The 27,620-nt window shown below is 40.9% G+C and overlaps 1 protein-coding gene across 1 annotated transcript; it reads left to right on the forward strand.

Annotated features, from left to right (window-relative positions):
* The first annotated feature begins 125 nt into the window (after nucleotides 1-125).
* On the forward strand, nucleotides 126-23,956 carry plppr3a (phospholipid phosphatase related 3a). The gene is made up of 9 exons (XM_032546364.1): nucleotides 126-1,114; nucleotides 8,594-8,697; nucleotides 8,972-9,157; nucleotides 10,305-10,434; nucleotides 11,099-11,294; nucleotides 13,170-13,227; nucleotides 16,250-16,423; nucleotides 17,191-18,024; nucleotides 18,760-23,956. The coding sequence occupies exons 2-9, from the start codon at nucleotides 8,617-8,619 to the stop codon at nucleotides 19,747-19,749; spliced, it is 2,649 nt and encodes an 882-aa protein (XP_032402255.1). The 5' UTR covers nucleotides 126-1,114; nucleotides 8,594-8,616; the 3' UTR covers nucleotides 19,750-23,956.
* Nucleotides 23,957-27,620: the final 3,664 nt, after the last annotated feature.

Below are 27,620 nucleotides of genomic sequence, written 5' to 3' on the forward strand. Positions count from 1 at the left end.
TTGACGCTAATTACCGCAGCGTCATTCATTCGAGGTGAGTCAGAAGAGGTTGCGTTTGCGGGGGGAATATTGGATTCCGGGGTGACATAAACGCACCACCGTGGTCAAACCGCCCGCCACACCCTTCAGAGTAAACAAAAGGTAAGAGGCACTTGAACCTTCATCTGCGGGCGACGGTTGCTAAACATTACGGGGTCGCTTAAAAGGAAGCAGTGGGGTTCAGGTAGTGCTGTGTGACAAACAAGCATTTGCTCGGACATGCAGAGTTTATCTCCAAACACACGTCTTCACTTTCTACGCGTCGGCTGCTCGTGCAAACATGTCCACGGTCGCACAGGCATGCGCACATGAGGTTCACGTACCAAAAATCAACCCCTTTGTTTCTGTCGCTCCCCCGAAACAGGAATTCGGCAGAGAAGCGTTCTCGTGTGGAACAGACTGTCTCCTCCCCCCACCGTAAGCACACACACATACACACGCCCACACACCACAACTCTCTCTCCTCCCTCAGTAACCCACCACCATCACCAATAACACACACACACACCTCCTCAACCCCTTTGTGTGTTTATGTGTGCATGCTGAGAAACCCGGTGACGGATGCTGAGCTTATAAAGCTTCTTTTTTTCATTGTTTTATTATTTAAAAAACAAAAACAAAAAAACATGGATACATTTTATTCATCAGCAACAGTGTTTGTTGGATGTATGGAAGCCTGCAGGTGAGAATAAGGCGGACCGGGTGAGCGCGTGTGAGTCTCACCTCTCCATAGCCAGGATCCGGATTGCAAGAGGAGCCTGTTACCAGGAGCAAGTGCGGCAAAATTGGGACTTTTCCACCATCAGCATCCCTCCTCTCCTCTCCTCGCCTCATCCCTGCTCCTCCTGTGGCCACGCCACCTCCCTTCTCTCTGTCTCCTTCTTCCGCGATCCCAGAATAGCCTCGCACCCCTTATCCCCGGTGGAGCGTTTGGAATTTCGGGGTGACTCGAGGGACGCTGGAGGATGGATTAGCAGAGGCGGCGCAACGGCAAAACTGGAGCAGCACGCGCGACCGCGCCGGGGGGGAAGGGGGCGACGGGACTCGGTGAATTCACGGAGCCCCCGGGACAGAGGTGAGTAAAGCCTTCCGTCCCCTCCGCGTGGATTTACGCAGGCGGGCGGGCGGGCGGGCTGGCTGCCTCTCTCCTCCCCGGCGCAAGGAGGTGAGAGGCGGACAATCAGCACATGGCTTTCACGTTTCTGTAACTGATGATCTGAGGCAGTCTGCTTTTTTTTATCTGTTGGTGGAGGCGTAGATGTGAAATGCTCCCGTTTAAACACTGATTGATTTAAAAAAAAAAAAAAAAACTACAGCAGTCAAAGCAAATTGAACATATTGAATCCCTCTAGAGAAGAAGCAGTCGTCGTGATAAATCTGCACGCTTCATATAAATCAGGACAAAAACGAATGAGCACGAGGGTTCAGCATTTTTTCTCCTCAGTCTGTGAATTAAGTTGGGTGTTCCCTCCTCCTCAGGACTCATAGAAGGCCCCTATAGGTCCCTGTGAGAGTTAAGAGGCATTTCTAACGCATTCCGCCTAAACTTTGCCACAATTTGTCACAACACAAGCACAAACGTCCAGGGTATTTTATTGCGATTGTAGACGTTTGACAATCGTGAAGTAGCAAAGTGGAAAGAAAAGGATCACATTTGAGATTTTTTTTTGTTGCAAGATAAAGCATTCCTTTGCAGGCAGCAGTGGCTCCATGTTTAAGGTCCTTATCCTACTAGAAGGGGAACTATCGCCCCGGTCTTTTGCATCATATAACAGTCCCCCCCCCATCAAAGATTATCTTGCATTTAGCTGTGCCAAAAATAAGGATTTTTTCAGCATGACGCTGTCACCACCATGTTTTATTGTGTGATGCAACCTGCCACATGTAGGCAGAGTAATTCTGGTCTTATCATACTCAGGCATCCTTTTCTACATATTCATAGGCTTGACATAAACTGCAAATTGGACTTTCGTTTTAAGGCATTTGTCTTTTATTCTTATTTTAAACCCAGATTTATGGCGTGCACAGCTAATACTCCCACCAGAGCTGTTTATGGCTGCTGCTCCTCCATAGCTATCTAATGATCTTCTTGCCCAGCCTGTCAGTTTAAGTGGATTTCCATGTCTCAGTATGGTTTCTATGACATGTTGGACGGTGAATTGAACAATGCTCCATAAGATGTTAAAAGCTTGGGGTGTGGTTTAACAACCTAATCCTCCTTTATGTGTCACCAACACTTTATTTCTGAGCTGTCTGCTCTGTTCCTTGGTTTTCATGATGCTGTTTGTTCTCTAATGATCTCTGCTGATCTGATCGTAAATATATTCATCCTTTGAATCGGTTCACAGACGCATAGCTCAAGTCCTGTGCATCGAAGAGATGCAACCTCAGTTTATGACACTGATTATCCAAAGCAAGTCCCCTCAAATGCTGAAAAGAACAGAGCAACTGAGACAATTATGTCAAACGGCAACATTTGACCGATTTGGCTCAATTGCTGAGTGCTTAATAAAGAGCAGGATCCCACAGAGCTCAGAACAGAGAGTAATTATTACTAACATGAATACTTTTGTGATTAAATACACAGGGCTTCATTATAATTCGGTTGGAGAACAGCAGAATATCAAATCACATGATTTCAGTGTCATTTCAGTGTTTTACTCACAGCACACAATGAAAATAATCAGTGTTTCTTGAGGATATTGAATAGATTAGTGTGTGAAATGATTAAACTGTCAAAACTACAAACTAGACAAAACTGGAGCATGTTTCCGGTTTCAGGGATCAAAGCGGCGTAGGAGTCTGCCGTGGTTTGAGATGGCAGCAGTTTGTAAAGTTTGGCTCCCCTCACTATCTTCTGCAGGGAACCTCTCGTCTACCATCCTGCACCAGGTTACTGTCTGTCCTCCAGCTTCACTGGTGTTTGACTGCTTTTGTGTTTACCGATTCACCATTCCCGTGAATGAGTCATGCTACCTTGGTCATCATCAACCAGTGTCTTGATAAGGTTCTCTCATGTGTGGATGCTCAGTTACGTTAAATGTAAAATAACACAAAAATATAAACATGTAGCAGTGTGCAAACTGAAATTCTCTCCTGTGAATGCTTTTATTATACAAACTAATAACTGATTTGTTTGTCTGTTTTAGGCTTGTTTAGTTTTCTCCATTTCCTTCAAAAAACTAAACCCAGATGCTCACGTGTTATTGTTTTTAGATCTTGCTTCCCAAAATCTATTGAAATAATAATAATAATAATAATAATAATGCAGCTTCAAATGGATTTTTAAGCGCAGAGAGCTGGAGCAGCATTCTTCCCTTCATCGACGTTTTCCAGTCATTGTGTGGGGTGATGGGAGGGCACCATGTGACGTACTGATTAAAGGTTTTTTTTCACTGGTGGTCAGGTTAGCTTGGATGTAATGATTTTGATGGGCGTAGAATGTGACTAATGTCATTTTCATGCTCATTAAAACATTTACTGAACTGGCGGAAGGGAACATTCATCTCAGTGGTCACCACTCCCATCGGGAAATAAATGCTTCATCAAAGGATAAAAGCGATCACTGAAAACAAGTCTGTATTGATCTGTCATAGCACATGCACTATCCCCCAACGGGACCCAGTCTATGTCCTGCAAAACCCCAAAAGAGCTCCTGATTTTTTTTTTTTTTTTTGGTCACACATCTGTAGATAAAGGCCTCACTATTCAAAAGAACTGCCAAGATAAAAATAGCTGGGTTTTGTTTACGGTTAAAAAATTGGATAAAGTGTCTGATTTCTAGCATGAAGGCAGCCTTAGAGTGGGCGGAAAGAAAAAACCCATAACCTGAAATTCAAAACAAGTAATATTTGGGTTTAATGAATCTTAAATGACAACAGATAACATCCTCCTTTTGTCTGATAATGTTTTTTTTTGTTTGTTTGATTTTTATCCAAAAGAGCAATACAAATCTTGTAAATGGTACCAACATCATGAGTGTAGGCTACAGATTAGGACAGAGCAGTTTGAAAGCTGGAATCTGAGGGTTATTTATGTCCCGCAATTTTAACCAGCGAAAAACTGTGATCCATGCTCACGAAAAAATAAATAAATAAATAAAATGCTTCATCTCAATCGCTTTTTGACCGTGAAATGTTCAACAAATAATCTTTGAACAACCATCTTTCTGTTTATCCGGTAGCATAAATGACAGGCAATTGACTTGGATTTGGTGTTTGTTTTTTCTTTCACTTAAATGGTCACATTCATTAAAGTAGAGCAGACCCATTGCAGCGTGATGTCACAAGCTGCATTTCTTATTTTTTCTTTTAGTGGGTGAGCAAGCATGAAAATCTGAGAAGTTAATATGAAAGAAAAAAAAAAATCTCAAAACACGTGCGTTCGCCTGAATATAAACTAAGGTTTGTCGAGAACTTAAGCGTTCTTTTTGCTAAATAAAGAAAGCAGCAAGCTTCGTAAATACCTCTCCAGCGCAGAACCAGAACTCACTGGTGAGTAGATAGTAGTTAGCAGTCCGACCCTTACCATGGGCATATTTATTTCCCTTTTTTTACTTTAATATTTTTGTGAGGGTTTTCACATGACTTCATACAAATGCAACCATATTAGCGGAGTAGAAAATATTAGCAAACAAGCGCATCAGTCGTCTAAAACTTGAATTGCTCCAATCATGAAAAACTAGTATTCCTTAACAGTGTTTGGCGAATTAAATTTTTTTAAGTGCAATTTATGGGCGGGCTTCTTTTAGTATCACTTTTTACTTTGCATTCCAGCTTTATTTATTTCTAGCTTCTATTTTTTTAACAGACACAATATCCTGAGAGTTGTAACGATTAAATAAAAATACCAAAAAATGAACTTGATGAGTAGTATTGTGCAGAAGCTAGATACATTTCTATCAGCTGGCAGCTTTTATCAGATATTTATTTAAATTTTCTAAAAAAAAAAAAAAAAATTCAGAAAAAATTTAAATATTTAACCTAAACTTCTTTATTAATGTCTGCTGCTATGGATTTTTGAAGTTTGATAACATCAGTAAAAAAAACAGCGCTATTTGTTCTGTAACTTTCATAAGCAGTGAACCGCTGGAGCCGCCTCCAGTCCACCCACCGCAGCTGATCCCATAAGACCCTGATCAGAGCGGAGTTCATTTTTTGCAGCATTTAACATTTTGTATGAAAATATGAAATTTTCATACAAAATGCTTTTTTTTAAACTAGCCCTAAACAACTTCAGAGAATAGTAGATTTCTATTTCAGTCAAACAATGCCAAGAAAAACATTTACTTTGTTGTTAGCATGATTAGCAGTGCTGGCACAGCATCTCCATGTAATTTGTACATTGAAATATTTCCTACATTGTGCCAGAGTCAAATTGCTAGATTGAGGTTAAAAGTTGAAATATTTAATGAAACAATTTTTTATTAATTACTATTCCTTTTGCTCCCTGCAGCACTCTGTAGTTTTCTCCTCGGTTATTATCACTGTAACTGTTTGAAATAACTTTCACTGCTCTGAATGTTTGCACAAAACACACGCATTTATTTAGCAATTTCACTCTTTCAAACACTGAAATGTCTCTGCAGAAGGTGATTCATTTCTCCAGGGTCTCCACTGCCAGGAGGCTTCCATGACACACCACGCGTGTATGTTCGACGCTTAAATGATCTGCCAGTTCTGAAAAGTTCATCTGTTAATACATTTGAAACATTTTTTTTTTTTGGCAGTTTATATAAAAAGAAAATTTTTTTTGAGTGTGCAGCATTTGTTGAGCTGACAGCTTAAATGTCCAGAATGGAATCAATCAAAATGTGACGTCTAGCAACACAACGATCATGTTCTCCGGTTTGGTAACCTCAACCCAATGCCCAACCCAACAACAGTATCAAGTCTAACTCTGATATTGGATCACATTGGTTCTCTACTATACAGCCATAAAGTGTCTTATCAATTTCAACTGATACTCTATTGAAGCTGGGTTATCCTTGACATTGGAAGCCATTTGTATGTTAGGCGTCAACGTTAAATCTCCATGTTATTCTGCAACTTTCGCTTCTTGCTTTGCCAGACGCATCCATACGCTGTGTTTCACCACCACCGCCGCTGCCTTTACTCACCTCATTCACACATGGACAGGCACAATGCATACAGACTGCTTACAGTATAGCCCTATCCAAACACTTTCATGATGTTTGCAAGCATGAGTGTACATCAGCTCCAGCCACTTACTCATGTGATGTATCCCAGAGGACGAATGCTGGCGAGATAGATAAACGACCCCCTTTCTCTGAGCCTGGAGCTCATTCTATGGGTGTGTGTGTGTGTGTGTGTGAAATGTGAGTTAGGATGAGGTTTAAATGCTGACTGGAGTAGGTCACTGAGACCAAGCGGCTAGCGGGAGTGAGACCCCATCCTCAGCATCTTGCTAAGCTGCTTTCAGTCGAACTGGAATCTCTTCCTTCACGGCATCTTCTCAGTTTCTAATTCCAGTCCCTTTCGCCAACTTCCCCTCGACCTCCAAATGTGCATGCTTCTCTTTTGAAGTGTACTTATCTTGGTCCTGTTCTTCCTCCCCTCTCCAACACGTTTCCAGGAGTCATGGAAATTAGATGGGAGAAGTCTTTGATTCTCGGTGCATCACAACGCCTCAGGGTCAGGATCTCTTATCTCGTCAAAGAAACGGTTATGGAAAACGAAAACCAAAGGATAATGGTTATGAAACATAGTTGGGTATAGAGAGAGGTGAAGAATAACAAAAAGGGAAAGGTGTAATGATAAAGAAAGATAGATAAAAAATTGAATAAAACGTGTCAGAATGGCCTAATCAAAGACTTGTTTTGTAAAGAATAATGAGGTAAAAGTCTGTAAATGTGCAAAGCTAACAGAGACATATATACAGAACTTGCGGTTCTTACTGGGGAAAAATGTTCCAAAGTATTGACTCAAGGAGGCTGAATCCTTTGCAATTATGTGGTAGTTTAGTAGTTAGAATGGCCTAGTCAAAGGCCAGTCCTACTTTTCAAACAATACTGGGCTTAAAATATGTAAAAGTTGCAACTCTTGGAGTAAAAGGTTGTTCCAAAGTATGTTGGGGGGCTAAATAATTTGGAGTTATGTAGTACTTTGTGTTGGTTTACGGCACAAAATCCCAATAAAGTACTTTCTAGAGGTATGAAAACTTTTGCACAAAATGTGCGTAAAAAGTAATACTGCCCCAAAAATAGTCCATCAGACATATTTGGCACAGCTAACGTTGCAAGAGTGAGGACAAACCAGAGGAGAAATGACACAGAGGGGGAAAAGAGGTCAGGTGGAAAGCGTTAGCAAAATGAAATGAGATATGAAGAAATCAGGTGAAATCAACGTAGAGCAGACGGTACGTAAATGAGAAGTAGCGAAACTACTTAAAAATGGGACAAGGAGGCAGGGAGGGCGAGATTGACAGATACAAAAAGGAAGAAATCAACAGAATGGGAAGGAAGGTATTGGGAGGAATAGGGAGCCATAGGGAGAACCGTGAATATTTAACTCTGTTTGACTTTCCATCTGTGCCTCTGGCTGTTGCCTCTCTCGGAGACCTTCTGCATGCCTAAAGGTTACTGAAGACACCATACTGTATGTATGTATATGTAGTCTGCGTGTATGTGAGTGTGTGTGTGTGGAAGATAAATTTGGGGTAAACAGCTGTTGGGTTGTTAAAATGCTTCCTGCTCAATTCAAAGCTTTGAAGAACCCAAACAGCTAGAATGTCTTTTGATTATAAAGCAGCTCCGGGTCCTGCAAACACACACTCACTGCTAAGCATCCCAACGCAACAGTGCGCATAGGTCATGTGTCTATGTTGCAATAACAACAGTAGCACATCAAATGAATGATGATCCACTGTATAAAAAGGCATGTCCCATTTTTTCACAGTGTGAAAACTGTTTCCATTTCCTAAAAGCCACAACAATGGCTGACAGTTTCTTAAGTCATTTTTTTCTCCCTTTTACAAATGCATAGTTTACATACACAAACATTACTATGCCTTAAAAGAATTTTGGTAAACCCAAATGACGATGTCGTGGTTTATGCCTCTAATAGCTAACGACAAAATTCAGACATGACTGTCAGGTTAATTAGGCTGCCTGCATTTCTGTTAGGTTTGAATGTGTTTTTGCCTGGTTGTTTGCCTTGTGTGTCTCTGCGTTGCTCTGTGCTGGACCTCTAGAGAAAAGGACCTCAAAAACACCGTTTTCCTTTTTTGACATCATGGAACATTCAAAAGAAATTGGGCAAGATATCGGGAAGGGAACTGTCGACCGTTATATGTCTTATTCACCCTTTGGTGCAATTTCGAGAGAACTGGGGATGCCGTGCGCATTTGCTTTGAGAGTTACATGTATATTCAAATGTAAACACCATGGCGATATCCAACTCTTACACTGGTTGGGAAGGGAACAGGAAGACGTCACATTTTGGCTTTTGCTGACAATTTCAACAATTAAAAAATAAATAAGCCAAAGTCCTCCGGACATTCCAGCCAATAACCGTTTGTAATGTCATCCCAACAGGTTGCGACTGGTCCCACCCCAAGATGACATCTCCCAAAACCAAAGCCAAGAAGAAACCGCCCAAAGACAGCATGACTCTGCTGCCATGTTTTTATTTTGTGGAGGTACGGATAAATTGGGAATGTGAAGGAATTGCAACAGTTCATACATATTTTTATTGAAATTGTCACCTCTGTATATTTTTCTAGCTTAATAATGTCAACATTAAATCAATATCTGAGCTTTTCTTACACGTGTAGGTTGTATGTGCATGCAGCTAAAATGCAACATTCGATAACTTACTCCACTCCAACAAAATAAATCAAATGCTTGTCAGTTGTCCTTGGTTTTGTTTTACGGGTTGTAAATTAACACGTGTGTCGACGCATTCCCGTCCAGCTCCCCATTGTCCTGTCCTCCTTGGTGTCTCTGTACTTCCTGGAGTTGACAGATGTCCTTTCCCCGGCGATGGTGGGCTTCCGTTGCTATGACCGCGACCTCTCCATGCCTTACGTAGAGACTGGAGATGAGCTCATCCCTCTGCTGATGCTGCTGAGTTTGGCGTTTGCCGGCCCAGCCGCTTCCGTAAGTCCGTCTCACAACTTTCAACACAAAGCAGCGCATCGTGTTATATTTGCGAAGTTGAGGGGAAAAGGAAACTCTGCATCTGGTGACGGAAAGCAATCTCACAGCCTGATGCTGCCACTGCTGTGTTTCACCATAAACTATGTATTTAGTGTATTTTTATGCTGCACGATTTGGTTCCGATTGTCCTTTATAAATATGTTTCCTGTCCGCAAAAGCAACACTTTTTTTCTTTACACATGCATGAAATGTAATAATTAATTGTGACATTTCATGCTACTAGCTACTCTGTCAAGCACCTATAAATAATATAAATTATGCTAATGTGCTTTTTGAGCAGATATTCTTGGTGGTTTTGTGTCTAAAATAAATGTAATCGATTCATGTTGTACAAATGTTGCTCAGTTGTACACACACCTAATTGCACCTCACCGCATCAACATCTTGCAGGGGTCTCAAACTCCAGTCCTCGAGGGCCACAGTCCTACAGTTTTTAGATGTGCCACAGGTACAAAACACTGGAATGAAATGGCTTAATTACCTCCTCCTTGTGTAGATCAGTTCTCCAGAGCCTTAATGACCTAATTATTCTGTTCAGGTGTGGTGCAGCAGAGGCACATCTAAAAGTTGCAGGACTGCGGCCCTCGAGGACTGGAGTTTGAGACCCCTGCTGTAGAGTTTCCTAGACCTCATGCAAATTCCAGTGAAACACCGAATAATACAAAAGTCACCCAAATAGGCAAATGTCTAGCAAATTCAGTCTGTCTTCTCTAATGCAATATCGATGTTTAGATTGATAAACATCCAGATTTCCTTTAAACATTATCAGTCACTCCATGCCCCCCCCCCCCCGAATCGATAGACACCAACACACACTACAGTAATCCATCAGCAGCATGGAAACGAGCAGCGACCATTTATCACTCTGATTGGAAGTGATCACTGTTCGATAGCACCTTGCTCTGCTTTCACCCTGCCGTACCTTCCTACAGTAGATCAAAATCACAGACATCTCTACCTGACGCGAATAGCACTTTCACACTTTTGCTTGTCTGTGTTTGTTCTACTCTGCTCTTCCGACCTCGCAAAATGCAAACAGTTGGGAAAAAAAACAAAACACGTGAGCCAATCTTTTCCCCTTCTCTAGATCATGTTGGGGGAGGCGGTGATGTACTGCATGCAGTCCAAACTGAAGACCTGCCCCAAGTTGGAGGGCAGCATAAACGCCGGAGGCTGCAGCTTCAACTCGTTCCTGCGCAGGACCGTGCGCTTTGTGGGTACGTCCGGCCACCAGGCCCATTTAGAAGTCACTAATTTCAACTAATATTGTTCTTACTCTATGTGTCTGCATAGCTTTTAGGATGTTCCCCCTGTTTGGATGAAAGAAAACTCGCAGTCAACGCCAACTTGTGAACCCAATTCTTATTTTCAAAAATCACGAAAGTTTTCATATGTGTTTCAGGCTATACGGTTATCCAAGTTCAACTAAGCCTTGTTTATAGAGTGACAGTTTTACTGTGATCCAAAGTTCCCAGTGAGTCCCGACTTCATTTCATTTTTCAAAGTAAAGAAATAAGCTAATTACAGACATTAAATGAAGGGTGACTTAAAATGAAACCGACTTAAGAAGCTGAGATAATGAAATACCCGAGGCAAACTTTGAGCTTTGAAGTCAAAAGAGTAATTAATTCACTTTCCCGCATTTCTCTCCCTGCATGTGTGTGTGTGTGTGTGTAAGCGTGTAAAAATGCATCTGACTGACAGCTTATGGTGTCACTTCAGGTTGCTGCAAATTCACGCTGTTTTTTTTCTCCCCCACTGCAACACGTGTCTCAGAAATGAACCGCTCTGTGTGAGGAAGGCATTGGGTGTTTTGTTTTTTTTTCAGTTCATTCGCCTGATGCTGCATTCACCTCCGTTGCCTCTCTTCCTCTCCCTCAGGTGTTCATGTGTTCGGTCTCCTGGCAACAGCCCTGGTGACAGATGTCATCCAGTTGGCTACCGGCTATCACGCCCCTTTCTTCCTCACCGTGTGCCAGCCCAATTACACGGCTCCGGGAGTGTCATGTGACAACAACGCCTACATCACGCAGGACATATGCATGGGGAAAGACCAATATGCAATCATGTCGGGACGGTAAAAATGTGCTTGTATTTATTTAGCACAGAGTCTTATTTATATAATATTAAATGTGTCTACATTTAGTATTTTAACACATCTTGCAAGAATACAACTGGCATTAGAATAGTCAAAGCTGTTTATTTATTTAGGATTTCATGAAATTAAAATTGAAATAAAAAAAAAAAGTTAAATGTTCTTTTGTTAAGTAAAAAATTTGCATGTGGTGGCATTTTGGATTCAGGTTTGTGGCTTTTCAAGATGCTCTGTAGAGGCGCATACAGGGGATCAGACAAACAAGCTCCAGCGAGTCGGTGTGAAAGGCATATTAGATCCGTACACAGGAATGATCACAGCTTAGCGGCACTGATACAGGGATAATCCCAGTAACTGTATTACAAAGTGTGCATGCGAGTGCTTCTCTTCTCAAGGGAGCCATTATTAAAATACCTAACCACGTAGTTGTTTTGCATAGGACAACACATTTTCTATTATTACCTTTTGTCGCCAGGGACGGTAAGACGAAGCGAATAGTTTTGAGAGGTGGAGGAAGAAATTGACGGAGATGTGTAAAAATTATTTCTATGAAGCACTTTATGTTTTTTTTTTAAATACAAGCAGCTTTGATGTCTCACCTCAGCCAGATTTAATTCCTCTTACGTACCCCAATGTGCCACATTCGTGGTTAATGGAGCTGAAATCCGAGGGCATTCATTAGGACAGGCGAAACAAGTTGTCGTGTCATGAATTGTACCTTTAAAACAATTCAGCATTTTGTTTACACGTAAAATTCTGAAAAGTGTGGTGTGGTCTTAAACAACCCGCAACAATATCTATAAGTCTTCTATCTCTACCAGCAACAACCCAAAGACTGACATTTTTGGACGTTCTATTTTTGTGAAATTGTTCAAGATAAATCAGACTAAATTAAATGTAAATAATGTAAATGCTATTTACATTACATGAATTTCCTGGCATCCATCTCCAAGCCTTGCCACAGATTCTAAATAGATCTGGACTTTGACTAGGCCATTCCAACACATGAACGATGGTTGAGGATTGTTTGGAAAGAAAAAAGAGAAGGATTAGTCCTTCCAGGATTACCCTATTTAACTCCGTCCATCTTCCTATCAACTCTGACCTGCTTCCCTGCTCAAGCTAAAGAAGGCATCCCCAGATCATGATGATGCCACCACCATGTGTCATGATGGGGGTGGTGTGTGCGGTGTTAATTTTCCACAACACAACATGGCCAAAAAGTTTCATTTCAGCCCATCTGACCACTTTCAATAGATTTGTCCTAGCTACGTTTCTGTAAAAGTTGGGGCGTGCATGACGAATAGCTGCCCTATAAAAATATTCTCCTCTATGACCTCTGCAGTTCCTCCAGAGTTACCATGGTTCGTTTGGATGCTCCTCTGATTTATGCACTGCCTGGTGTATCAGTTTAGGCAAATGGCCATGTCTGTGTAGGTTTGACAATGTGCCATGCTCGTTTTGTTTTTGGACATTGAACAAAGCTCCTTAACGTCTCCAAAGCTTGTAACATTGTTTTATAACCTAACCCTGCTTTAGACTCCTGAAACATTATCCCTAACAGGAAGCAGATTAATTTATACTGAGGTATTATTATTTTGTTGGGTATCTTTTAAAGGCAGTTGGTTGGACTGGATTTTATTTAGGGGTATCATAGTAAGGGAGGTTGAATATAATTGCAGACCACACTGTCAGACTTTTGCTTGCAAAACCGGAATCATTTTCCTTCCACTTACCAATTATTCCCTACTTTGTATTTGTCACCTAAATTCCTAGGAAAGTACAAGTAAAAAAAAATGGCTCAAAAACATCTATCTTTATTTCTCCACTTCTAATTTTCCTGCTCTTTTCCTGTAGGAAAACCTTTCCATCCCAGCATGCTACGCTGTCTGGCTTCGCAGCTGTATATATCTCTGTAAGCACTTCAACTTACTAAGATTCTACTAGCATGATATGTCTGCAGATGGATGCTTATTTATAACCCTGGAAAAATACTCCGTTAAATCTGTTTATATTTGTATTTCTTTTGTAAAATGCAAAGTGACACATTGCAAATCCACAAGGAACAACATGCGGTCAGCCATGACTGTACTTTTCTTCTCTGTTTCATCATCGCTTGACAAAATAAATAGATACAGTATTTTACTTTTTTTAACCAATTATAAAAAAGTTAATGTCTTTTAAATCATATACAAAATCTAGAGATTCACTGTTCAGAGTTTTTATGGCCAAATACTTAGAATGGATTCTGAAAACCTTTGACTTGAAGAGTTATGAATAAGAACCAAGTACTGGGTGAATTGAAGATTCAACCGGATAAACAATATTTTGCAGTAAATTAAAACAATGATTTTATCTAAAGCATCTCAAACATATAGAGCTCTCACTGCATCACTAATAATCAATGTAGTATACAGAGGTATATAAATAAATAAATAAAACTCAGTTAAGAACAAGTACAGCATATTTAGTTATTTACATGACAGAAAACAGCTCACCCTCGTTTTTTTTTCTTTTTGCTTAACACGCCTCAATATGTAGATGTATGCTGTACCAGTTCAAGATATGCTAATGTTTTCTGCAAAAAAATAAATAAAAATACAGCCACGTCTTACTTCATATTTGACAGACAAAAGCTGATTTACTGTAAGATACTAGATTGTTAACAATGCCAGCCTTTCTGTCAAAAACAATCATTAGGGATTTCTATAGACAACAAACAGAACGCCACAATGTCTGAGAGAGGACGCTGACTGTGTTACTCAGCTCCGCAGACACTCATTTCAGTATTATTTCAAAACAGACTGAATGATGACAGATGGGATATTTTCAAAGTGTTCTAGCAAAGAGTGCAATTAGCACAGTCAGTGTTACTAACTCTGAAAATAAGCCTCTGTGTGTGCATAAGTGGAGTCTTGCCTTACCAGTGAGAGTTTCAAAAGATTCACAACATTTCCAAATCCAGCATATTCCCTTACAGATACAATTAGATTCTGCGAAACGATAAAAACAGAGCAATCTTGCCGTAATGCACTTAGCTTTCTCTTATTAGTTGACATTTTAAAAGCAGTGGCCTGAAGGATCTGGCAAGAAAATTGATTTTTTTTCTTTCTGGATTCCCTCTATCTTTTGTGGCTCCTCTGACTTTGCCCTTAAACATTGACACTGGAGTGTTGCACTGAAGTCGTCAGTGCAACTTGATTTACACTAGGTATCATGACTGATCAGAAAAAAGTAGGATTTTTACTTTTCCAATTGGTCGACCACACATATAACCACATGATTTCTATAGGTGTGTCTCTAAAAATAACTAGAACCAGTGATCCGATTTTGGTTTTCAAAGTTGATTGTTTCATTCATCTTTGGTGAATATTGGTTAATGTGTCTTGATGTGTCTGTACTGTGCTGCAAAGTATTGTTGTTTTTCATCATTGCAACACCATCCCATCTGCACACATACACACACGCCTGCCCACCCCCCCTACACACACACACATCCTCATCAGTGGCCATATAACTGCTGCATCACTGGACCCTGTGTGTCCTCATTACAACTCACTGAAAAGGCACTGACTGACATCTGTTGGAAGACAGTAAGGAGGAAAAGAGTTGCTTGCTGTCTAATCTGTGCTCTAATAGATATTTTTTCTCAATTGCAATCTGGTATGCATAAATGCAATCTGGTATGCATTTATTCCTTTGTTCAATTCTCAAAAAGCTTTTTTTGCCACATTCTAAGATTATGAACAAATGAAGAGCCAAGAGAAAAATCTCCCCACACACAAACATATTTTGAGTAAATCTATATGGGATGTAAGGAGAAATTTCTCATTGCTGACAGGTTTTCTCTCTTGCTATGAAGAGTAGGATTTGTTTCTGCTCAGTGGCCTGTGGACAAGCTTGTTAAAATAGGTTCTTTTTTTTGCAAAGCCTGTCATTCTGTCACTCAGCTGTCTTCCATTTTATGCAATCAAAATACAGTAGGCATGCTGGAAATGTGAATGCAGCGAAAAATATATTCTTTCTTTTTTTTCCTTTCCTGCTCACTCATCAACTCTGTTTCTGTCAAAAGATGTCAAACTGTTCAACTGTGCGCACGCCATTCCTTTTCCTACTAGCTAAACCCTATCAGAAGCAACATAATAATCTTTTTAATAAGTCATGTTTCACTGGTTATTCATGCCCTATATTTTGTTTCATATTTTGTCTCATTACAACCACACAGTTTATGTGATTAACTAACCCAGTTCAGCTCCAATTAGTCAACAGTTTGTCTTTCTGGAGACGTTTCTCATAAATTGGTCTAAGGGTGGGCATGTATTGTATCGTTCATGATTTACTGTGATAAATTACTTATCGCGATAATTTAATCATTATTATTGCGATAGACAACAATTAATGATGTTTAAGACACCCCAAAACTGTCCTTATTGTCGGGATTGATAGTTTTACTATTTTCTCCACCGTTTGTTCAATAAAAGCATCAATAAATACAAGCAAATTTGAAAATAGACTTACTTTGTGCAGCTTAGTTGTTTGTGGGGCTGTCATGTAAATGCACAGCTACCTAAAAAAGAAGCAATAAATAGTTTTTATCATCATGTTTATCACAGTGACAATAGTACAAAATACTGACCTGATATCCTGTTTTATTTGCAAGTGTGAGAGTAAAGGGGACAGAATACACAGGCATGCATCTTTCAAGTTTTTATCAGTAAAACATTGAAAACCACACGTCCATTTCATTTCACTTCACATTTATGTGCTACATTGCAATGGGCTTTCGCCCGAAAAAACACACACACATTTGGGTTTAACTTGAATAAATGTGAAAAAATATTTTTTTTAAAAAGAAGTCTGTCAAACTACCTCTTGATCCCCCCACATGTCTGAACTTTCTGTCTTTTACCAATCTGTGCATGTCTCCATCCCCACAGATGTACTTCAATACCAGCATCAATAGCACAACTAAGCTGCTGAAGCCCCTGCTGGTGTTCGCCTTCTGCATGGCTGCGGGCCTCGCTGGCCTGACTCAGATAACGCAGCACCGCAGTCACCCGATAGACGTCTACGTGGGGTACCTCATAGGAGCTGGCATCGGAGTCTATCTGGTGAGTTGAGAGAAGAGCGCCCAGGACGGTGTGACACACGCGTGCGGTTCCTGTTGTGCTTTGGACAATTTAGAGTCAAACCAAAAGGAAGCAGGGGTCAATCATTTTTGATCTGTTTAAAAGCAATCATCTTTTTTTTCATTGAATTTCAACATAAAAAGCTGTTAGCTTCTCATTTAGGAGCTAGTTTCTCCTCCATAGTGTATTTAGGAGTCAGTATGCAGCATGGTTAAAATTTTTTTATTATTATTATTATTAATCTGTTAAATTGTGGTATTGTCTTTCTTTGAACAATGTCACAGCATGTGCTAACAAATTCTTGATTTTTGCACCACTTCCACTCTCCCTGTGTGGCTTCCATGTTTTTTTCTCTCAGCATGTTTTTTTTTTTTTCCACATGCTATTAATAGCTATTTCTATTAAGGAGTGAAAGCGAGAGAGAATAAATAATCCGATAAAGATTCTCTGAAGAATTTCACACTTCGTTTTAAGAAAACTTGTCGTTGCCAATTTCCACGCTTCTCCTCTCTTTCTCTAGTCTCTCACTTTTTGAAAGACGGAGCGATTTCTGCCGCTTAAGGAGGGAAGAAAATGAAGGGAAAGATTCAAACTGACCAAAATAGCAAAATAGGAAGAGACAGCTATTCATGTACACTCTCCGTACTGATAGAAAAACTTCCAAAAAACATTAAAGATGCTTTCACACTTGTTATTTAATATGTACAATACTTCCATCTCATTATTTTTCTCCGCCCTGCGTCTGTTAGGCTGTGTACGCTGTGGGAAATTTTAAAGCATCAGAGGAAGATTCTCCCACTTTGCAGCGGCTGACGTCGGTTCATCACAAGGACGGGCTTAGGGTGTTGACCCAGCGGAGCCACGATTCCCTGTACAGGAAGACTCCCAGGGTGTCAGAGAGCAGGGAGGAGCTGGGGGCCGGGTTGGGGTCCGGAGCCCGCAGTAAGGTGAGGAGGGAAAAGGCGTCCCTGGCTTCGCTGAAACGAGCCAGCGCCGATGTGGAGCTCCTGGCAACGCGTGGCCCCATGGGCAAGGAAACCATGGTAACCTTCAGCAACACCTTACCCAGAGTCGCAAATGGCAACAGCCCCATCTCCCCCTCCGATGAGCCAGTCGTCACGCAGCGCCACATGACCTTCCACGTGCCCTTCGATCCCCAGAGGTCCCGGCAGCTGGTGTCCGAGTGGAAGCAGCGCTCGCTGGAGCTCCGCAGCCAGAGCTCGAGAGACGAAGACGAGGGAGAGGACGAGAGGGACAGAGGAGGCGGCGGAGGGGCGGCTGCAGGGGAAGGAGAGAGCAGGGGCATGCCTTCGTCTCTTTACCCGACGGTGCAGGCCAGCAACGTTACTGCCACGCCAGCAACGGCAAGGATGGCCGTGGCACCGCCGTTGGTTCATATCCCTGAAGAGGCCTCGCGGCCTCCACCCGTTTCCCCAAAGAGTGCCAAAACGAGAGCCAAGTGGTTGTCACTCACAGAGGGAGGAAGTGTGAAAGAGCCTGGATCCGGACCCATCGCGGTGTCGACTCCCAGGGTTCCCAATACGCAGCCCAACCAGCTTCCCAGCCAGCAACGAGTCACTCAGGTGAGAAAGATACTAGAAAACTCTTTTCATGCTTCTTAAAGTGGGGGGCGGTATTGTGCAAAATCAGTTTTTTTTTTTTTTTTAGTTTTATGTCATGTCATAATATTATTCCCTCGTCTTAAACACACCTTGAGCCATTAACACTCCTTTGATTCTTTCATACATATGTGAGGAATCTTTTAATTTTCCGTAGTAACCATTCCGGGGTACCTCAACGCTTGCTCATACAAAGAGCCGCCTACTTCCACAAAACTCCTTGGAGCTCTATACCTTTTGGGTGGCACCATGGAAAATACATAGGAGCACCCAAAAGGCATAACTCCAATTTTCATAAATACAGAGGCCATCTTAAAATGTTATAGATTGTGTTACATTAGAACTACAAACTTACGTATATGTCTTTATGGGATCATTTGCAAAAAGTCATCAATCATTTCTCGTTTCACAATTATGTGCTCCTTTTTGGTCTACCATAAGAAAGCCAATGATTTCTGTGGTACATTTTACAAGGCGCTGTATAGTTTGAACAAGAGAGGTAATTGAGCAGCTGCCAGATGCTGGACAAACTAAATAACTATAATTTATTTAGGCGGTAATCAAAGCTAAACTCTGAAGGAAACAATTTGCCTGAGTAGTTTTCTCAGTTATTCCCTCATTAGGATGGAAATTGTAGCGGAAATTAACATGTTGTTGTCATCATATAGTTTGTACGTTGACTGCTGCCCCTTCCTGCAGGTCATAGCCATGTCGAAGCAGCAGGGTCATGGAGGAAACACTTCGTCGGCCAAGACATCAGAAGGGGGTTCCTCCTCGGGCGGTGGCTCCAACTGCTCTGAATCGCCGTACTACCGCATCCCGTCCGATCGAGACAGCTGCACCGGCAGCAACCCGGGGAGTGTCGCCGGCAGCGGGAGCATCGTCACCATCGACGCTCACGCCCCCCACCACCCAGTGGTGCGCGTGTCAACCAGCAACGGAAAGCCGTGGGAGTGGAGGAACACCATCAGCGGCAACATGATGAGTGCCGACGCGTCGGGCGACAAGCACCGCATGGCTCTGCAGCGGCAGGACAACGTCTGCCACTACAGGGACTACCGGACGCTGCCGGGGAAAACAGACTCGCTTGGCTCTTCCATGACCAGCGGGAGTGCAGAGGTGGGACTGGGACTGGGAGTGGAGCTGCCCCCACCACCCCTTCCCACGGCCTCCTCGCCTCTGCCTCCTCCGCCTCAGTTGTCTTCCTCCCCTCTTCCACCACCTCCATCTCCTTCCCCGTTGCCCCCGCCTCCACACTCAGGCCCCACTCCCATGCCTCCACCTCCTCCTCATTCTAGCTCCCCTCACATGCCCCCACCCCCTCACCCGTCTTCCTCCCAAATGCCTCCACCTCCTCAACCGTCCTCCTTGCAGATGCCCCTGCCTCCTCACCATTCCTCCTCACACATGCATCCTCACCCTTTATCCAACCAGATGCCTCCACCTCCTCACCCTTCTTCCTCTCCGCTACCTCCTCCTCCTCTTCCCTCCTCGTCCATGCCTCTTCCCCCCCACCCTTCCCACTCCGGCATGCTTCCCCCTCCGCCCCATCCAGACCTGCTGATGGATGGCCACGGCCAGGCCCTATCCCGCTCCTCCACCCTGCCCCGCCGGCCCTCCGTGTCGTCCCGCAGCCACGCCGAGCAGGAGCACTACTACAAGGCCATGCAGAATGAGAGGATGTTATAGTTGGGGAGAGGCAGGGAAGACAACAGACATCATCTCAACATTAGAGATCGTACTTGAAATGACAGAACTGAAGGAGGCAATACAAGAAACAAGGCTGCAACAGGTCAGCAGAGATTTCCGATTTCTGAAAAACGACAAATAGGTTTGGAGCCACTGAGGGCGCCAGGGACTGTAAGGAGGTCTAAAACAACTCAGCGGGGCGGCTGTTTTTCCTCGTCTCTCTCGCTTATCCTGCCACAGCACCAGCCGAGACTGAGACGAGGAAAGAGAGAATAAAGGAAAACAAGACGGAGAGGCAAAAAAAAAAAGTGAAGTTTGCTTGTGCTTTTGCCTCCGGTTTTGTTAGCATCTCTGGAGTTTCTTTAAGGACGGGTTCAAAAGAAGGAGCTGAGAAAGAGATATCACAATGGATGGTGAGAGATTTGCTAAATCAAGTTCCCCTAGAGAGGAGACTGAGAAAACAACTACAGGCAATGCATGCTCATCTGAAACCAGAGCAGCCATTTGAGGTTTTCCTGTGATCTCTTTTTATCCAGCTGAAACACTCTTCTTCCAATGCGCCGAACAGCAGAGAATATGGCCAATTCAGCAAATTTAATCACAGGTTTAGGAGTATTAACTACAGCTCACAAAGGCTTGAAAGTGAGGGCATTGTCTTTTCGATGCCAAGCAGGTGTATCGGCATGCACCAGAGATGCTCGACTTAGGAAGGAGAGGTGAGTACAAATAGAATCGTGCACCACTGGGCAACTTCCTATACGGACGTCACTGAATGGATTATTATGGCTGTGAACATTAGAGGCAGTGGAATGGAAAGAGAATCGCTTCTAAAATGAAAGTTCAGCTTTCAAAACAATTCCTGAGTTATCTGTTTGTACAATACTTTTTTAGATATATTGTCCAGGAGAGCTCTTCAGGAATACTCAAATGTGTTCATTTAAAACTTTATCAAAACTGGACTGTTGTCGACTGTCATCCACCTCTTGTGTGCTATGAGTGATTGTCACTCTTGTTAGCCTTTTAGTTATTGCACCATCACTTCTTTCGTTTTTTTTTTTTTTTTACTTATAACACGTATTAATTCAGGTCAGATTGCTCTTTGGGAGCATTAAGGAATTTTAAATGAATTCTCTTAATTTTCTTCAGGGGAGTTAAATTCATTTCCATTTTGGGCCATATAAAGATTATGAATGAATCTTTCTCAAAGAACCAATTGTAGCAGAATATATTGATAACAACCCCATTAACAAACAGTTAAAATATTTGATGAAATATTGAATATCCTTTAATATTTGTAGTATTGGGTCTATACAGTTAAAAACTACCTTGAAATTATATTTAGGCACATAACTGTAAACTTGAAGATTCTATTTCTGTGGCCCTCTAAGATCTAATTTCATCCAAGTCTGACATTAAATCTATTGCGGACCAGATTTGGCCTATTATGTATACATCATTTCTGAGGTTTTGAGGACTTTGATCAATAGTTCATGTCAATGAGGGATTCAGAACAAAACGTTGAAATAATCAGGTTGTATTAAATTTCTTCTTTTTTCTTTTGCATCACAAGTGCAATCATTCTTCCATCACCAACTTTGTTCCCTTGATCATTTTCTTTAGAAATAATCTTTTCTGATAAATCCAGGCTCCTACTTTAAACCAGATGTGTAACCTGTATTTTAAAGCATGAATGAACCGGTTTTTTATTGATGGTTGAAGCCCATTGAGAATTTGAATCCTGCTTTTATGGCAATCTAACATTTCAAAGACGAGGAGCCTTATTTTGAGAAAAGTCTGTTACCTATACTGTGAAAGTCCTTTTTTTTTTATCCTTCCTTCACGGGTACTCTTAGTTTATTCGGTGTCCCTGGTTACCATTGTTATTTCCCACATTTTCTGGGTAGCAGCATGTGACTTTCTTGCCTAGAGCCAAGTAAAATGATACATGACAGAAACGTCTAATCAAATGGCTGCTGTTTTAGCCCCATAGGTAGCTATAGGGAAGATTTTGAAACCATACAAAGCAGCAGGGTCTGGTGCTCAATTTTTGTATTTCTACTTTTGTAGAAGCTATGCCGATGTAAATATGCCTTCAATACAGGAGATAACGAGAAGAATCTCTCTCAAATAGCGTTAGTCGATGGACGAAATCCTTTGATCTGCCTGAGCTCTGGGGGGATTTGACAGAAAACTGCCAAATCCCTCCAATGGCAGACTCACTGTCTGAAAGTAGACACATTTTCATGCACAGCTGCAGAAAAGGCCGTGTGTCGGTTGAGGTCTGTGGTTGTAAGGCTGGGTTAAAAGGAATATTTAAATTGCAATTTCTGAGCTTCTTTGGCACTGAGAGAATTTAATAATGTAAGAGAGCTCTCATTCTCAAAGCGTTGTCTGATTAAAATGAGAAATTTGTGTAAAATATGTAGTATTAAGTTTACTTGTTTATCTTGAAGTTAAATTATGACGCTAAGTGGAATGATTGCTGTTTGTACTGCTGAAATTGATGAGTAAAATAGCTATTTAGCTTTCGACCCAGCAGAACTAAAACAACAAATTAACAGATATTTCCTGAAAATGCTTCAAATGTATTAATTGTGTCCCTCATCAAATATTAAGCAACATGATCACCGTATTAGGCCTTCAAAGCCCCAAAATATTAATATTTTCCAAAAAAAAATGTTTGAAAGCTCTAAACAAAATTCAGGGTAACGCTAATGGTTTAGCTTGTCAATACAATTTTTTTGTTTGCCATTAAAAAGATAATTTTTGTGTTCCTGGCAACCTTTTAGTTTTAGTCATTAGGTCCTGTAATACACATAATTACAAGACAAAAAGGTAAATACTCATACAAACTAACCCAAAAAAATATCTAATTATGTTGTTGTAAGGCAATAAAAAATGTTTAAAGGTTTTTTTATTAGTTAAAAAAATCTAATGATTAAGAATTTCTGTAATTTATTTTGTCAGTCGCACAATAAACAGTCTAAATGAATGGATTCTTGGTAAAGATGTGTTGCAATGCAGTAGCAGAATCTCGCACTGAAAATTAAAATTAGAAATCCAAAGTTACACTCACACGAACATTGGTCACCATTCCCAACTCCATTTCCATGTTTAATGAAGCTAATGTTACTCTCATCAAACCAAAGAATAGTCAGGTCTTACAGTTAAAGTCTTACAATTTCGCAAACTCCACAAGTTTATGCTAGTGATGGTAGAAATTATAACTATTTCCTGGCATTCCCACCAAATATCAATTTGACTTGTGGATAGCATCTAATAGGTGATGTGTCACATCATATTTACATGTCATAGAAACAGAAAGTTATGGATTTTTAATAAAAGGTTCCTACAAAGTCTGACCAGCTTGGAAAAATACATCAATAGTCATTTTATAGGAATTTTTTGGGCTCTAATCACCGTGTTACTCAGGATTTTTTCTTCCTCACCCCCCCTCGAAATAATTGGGTTCATACTAAATGTTGGCATTGTCTCAACTTTTCACTGTGAGATTATTCTACTGCAGTAAAATATAAAATATGTATTTATCTTAAGGCATATCTTTACCACAGAGTGCTAGTAAGTATGACACATGTCCTCCGCCTATAAGAAAAGGAAGATTTGCACAACCTCTTGGTGCTCCTTTTAAACACCTCCTACACACCTTTGTGTCCGTTTATATCTTGTATAAAGTTTTTTTCCTTTTTTTCCAGACAGAAGATATCTCATTTAATCACACGTGGTTCATTTTGGCCACTAATTTGATTGTACTTTTTCAAAACACAGACTCGACGACGGGTGACATCGCTGTCCACCTGCTCACCCCAAATAACCCAAGAGGTAAATAGACTGGTTTTGTAAAGTTGTCATAGGAAGAGGTTCTGTTAAATGGAACAAGTTGTGTGTGCTTCTTTAGAGGTGCTTCTCAGACGAGGAGCTGGTAGTTAAGTTGCCTGTCACTTTGTGCTGCATGTGTGTAAGAGTGTGTGTGTTTTTTTTTTACGTTAGTACTTAAACCTTTTTGAAAGAATAATCCTCTGGTGAATATGCTACAGCTTTGAGCCCAGTTTGACTGTAAGATATTTGAAATGACTTAATATTAATGCTACTATTATTTAAAAGTCCTCTTTTATGGGCTAATGTTTTCTATCTGTGGTGATGTGTAACATTGATAACTTTGTTGAATAAAAAAATAATGTCTGCTTAACTGAGGGTTGATCTCGTGGTGCTTGAAAACAATGCCTGGAGTTCATAAGGCAGCACTCAAAATAGCGAGTGAGGTCGATGCCACGGCGGCGTTTACCGCCACCCTGATGAAAAGGATCTTTCTCATCGATTCTTAGGTTAAGAGAACTTTCTTCCTCATACCACAACTTGGACACACACAAATGTGTGTAGCAAATGTAGAAGAAGCACATTTGCAGTGCAGCATTTCTCTCTCTCTGCACGGTTTAGTGTCAAGTTTCTGAAATGAATTCCTCTACGTTGTTGGTCGGTCCTAAGCGAATTGTCTAGAATAAAACAAACACTGTCTGAGGTCTCGTGATGTTTTAGAAAAGAATGGGGGGGAAAAAAATTCCCAGATGTCATTCTTTTTTTTTTTTTTGTCACAGCCACAAATATTGCTTACTTTGACTTTGTGTGATAGAACAGCAAATGCAGGATAAATAGTTAAGTGGTTTGAAAATAAAAAAACCTTTTAAGTGAAAGGTAAAGGAACATACCAGCATTGCACATCAAATTGCTCAAGCTCAGTAAAATTGGATGGAAAGTATCTCTGAGCAGAAATTTTAAGGTATTGACACAAATACTAAATTAGATTTAGGTCTGTACTTTGACTGGGTCGAAACAAATGAACATGCCTTGACTTCTAGCTTTGGCTGTAGTGTAGTATTTGACGTTCTTTTGTTTTGCAGCCACCAAACCGTTTTCTTTCAGTATTACTCTGTATTAAGGTCTACCTAAACTAAATTACACACAAGTGAGCTATTTACTGTTTAGGTGGCATCAATAAGCAACTGATTCTACAGGATTTTAATTAGGGGTATCATAGTAATCAGGGCGGACTATCATGCAACTCAGTTTATGTTAATGAATCACAGAAAATCCCAATAAAAAAGATTGGATGCCTTTGAGAGACACTGCATGTGGTGCTTAAAATGTGTGTCGGTTTTTTCTCTGAACGTGTCTGTCTTCGCTCATATGCATATTTGTGTGTGTGCCCAACACTGTGGAGCAATGAGCTGTGTGATGAGGCCATAGAGGTAGTGGGGGGGCAGATGGTGTACCAAGGCCTGAGGACAGTCAGTCTGTCCATGACTCACACTCGGCAAACTAGCAGCCCTTTCTCTCAATGTCGTCTCTTCCACTCCCCAGCTCCCCCAACCTTCTTTCATTGGTGGCCCAGAAACTGCCACACAACAAGTGTGCCTGGATATGTGACTACAGGAGGCAACAGAACAGAAAATGGAGACTGAGCCATGTGTCTATTTTTGTGACTGAGTGCCTTCTTTTTAGTGCTTATACAGTATCTGTGCACCCCCGGGTTTGTGTGTGGATGTGTGAGTGTGTTTGGCCAGGCCAAGCAGCTTACAGCCTTTTCAGGACTGATTTACCACTGCAGAAACAGCACAAAAGCCTTTTGTGTCCCACTCCTTTGTCATCCCGCTCACTTTGACACTATCATTCTCCCGTCTGCCACCGCATCAAGCTCCCTTTCCACCTTTACAAATGGAGGAAGTGGATTTGGTGCTGCCCACCTTTAATTTTGAGCTTAAACAGCTCTCTGACTTCTGAAAGATTGGATGCTCATGGATGATAGAAATACTCTTGCTTTCTGTTTAGTCAATACAGTGAATCATAAACCTAAAAAAAAAAGTTCATTGAATTCAGCATGCAAATGTAACATCGGTTTACTTTGGTCATGTAATCTGGCTCGAGGTTCTCAATTATGGAAAATATCACAATCAGTTGTAATCATTTAACACAATCACAGTCATTGAGCTTAGAAGCACATCACAATTATTGCACTTAAAAATCTAGATTAGGCCTGACGCAATAAGCAATAACTCAGTTAATTGCACAATCAATTAAAGTGAGTTCAATAATTTCCATTTGCCTGATTTATCACTTCTCTCTTTTCTCGTTCTACCAAAAATCAAATGATAAAAAGTGTTCGGTCTGGTGCATTGGACTCAACTTGCTCCCTTTTTTCTTTTAATACAGACTTCATAATTAATTTTATTTCATGTTTCTGTTGTTTTATTTATTTTTGGATATATTAAATGTCTTCCAGTTCCAGTGTTAAATGTTCATTAGGATTTAAAGTTTATTGATGTTTGAGAATGTGCTCTTGGATTACGCCATTACCATAATATCATTTGAAAATGGTCTCAAAACAACAGTATTATTTTACATCGTTTTGGAATAACCTCTAGGACAATTTATTGTCCAGCAAAATTTCTTGTGGCAGGCCTAATCAAAGGAGGAGTGCAATTACTATGTGGAATGTGGCAAAGTAATTTTAATTATACTGTATGTTCAATAACAATGTTAACATTGTTAACCAAGTCTTCAGTGTAAATTAATGTTAATATAAAAACTGACAGGTGTAAAGATCTACAGTAAAGTATCTCCTAGGACCTAAATGTAATGTTTCAGCAAATTTTTTTTATTTCAAAAGTCGCCGTTCAAAGTTTGCTTAATTTCTCCCTTAAAATCTCTTCCTGATTAGATGACATCTGCTTCTGAGGAATTCACAACACAAACACACAAAGAATTTATTCTGCGCTCTGAATCCAACTAAATCTCACAGTTTCCTCCAAACCCATGTTGTAAACCCAAATGTTAGTCAATCCAGTAAACTCCGACATTGTGGAAAGCTGTGGCAAAAATCCCAACAAGGTTCAGTGCGTCAGTCAGGCGTCTCTACCCACCACAGCTGGAGGCTCAGAGTGACATTTTCAGGAGGTTGAGATTCTCTCGGTCTCTTGCTTTATTTTGAACCAGCTTCTACCCTCCTTTCCCTGTACTTTTTCAAATCGATATTTCATTAACTTTTATGTGGCCAAACAGTGACACAGAAAGCCAAAGTGCAGAGAAATATTGCATCCACAACTGAATGTGAGGAAAACCAGGTCCCCCACTAGTCGCTATATTTTATAACAAATTCTTTTTTTTTAAATCCCAGAGGCTATCTGTTTGGAGGGAGAAAAATGTCCTACCAGGCTTCTAGCGACATCGATGCAGCCCAGCTGGGAGCCTGACATTTTTATAGCACCCTGCAAGTGCTGCTTTATAGAAAGTTAACTTTCAACCCTGCAGACTTTAGTTATTCTGAAGCTATGAGGCTGTTTGTCTGGGTTTTTATTTTACAGCAAGTCTGCAGCAGTGCTGGAAGCTTTGTGAGGCTTCCAGGGAGGTGCTGTGGTCACAACAGAGGACAGCTACTCACCAGGCTTTCAGACGCAGCCGTCAACCAGGTTATTTTAGAGCACTTTGTTCTTCTTTTTGCTGACAAGCGTTTTGGAGATGATGATTTGGTTTTCCAGCAGGACCTGCCACCTGTCCACACTGCCAAATATACCAAACATCAATGGCTGTGGTGTTACTGTTAATGTTTAGCAGAGGTGTGACCAAGTCACTGTGTTGCAAGTCTCAAGTAAGTCTCAAGTCTTTGTCCTCAAGTCCGAGTCAAGTCTCAAGTAAAGACAGGCAAAAGTCGAGTCAAGTCTCAAGTCAGGAACCTTTAATTTCAAGTCATTTCGAGTCGTTTTTATTTTATTTTTTTTTAAATTTGCAATTATACATAAAATTCCAATAATAGACCATTTGTTCATTTTAAAATATGTATTTATCTCAAATGATAGAAC

Source organism: Xiphophorus hellerii, chromosome 19 (genome assembly GCF_003331165.1).
Source record: "Xiphophorus hellerii strain 12219 chromosome 19, Xiphophorus_hellerii-4.1, whole genome shotgun sequence".
NCBI lineage: Eukaryota > Metazoa > Chordata > Actinopteri > Cyprinodontiformes > Poeciliidae > Xiphophorus > Xiphophorus hellerii.

Coding starts and splice junctions, on each gene's coding strand:
- plppr3a (XM_032546364.1), top strand. CDS start 8,617: ATGACATCTCCCAAAACCAAAGCCAAGAAGAAACCGCCCAAAGACAGC. Junction 10,435..11,098: donor CAGGACCGTGCGCTTTGTGG/GTACGTCCGGCC, acceptor CCTCTCCCTCAG/GTGTTCATGTGTTCGGTCTC. Junction 18,025..18,759: donor GCCAGCAACGAGTCACTCAG/GTGAGAAAGATA, acceptor CCCTTCCTGCAG/GTCATAGCCATGTCGAAGCA.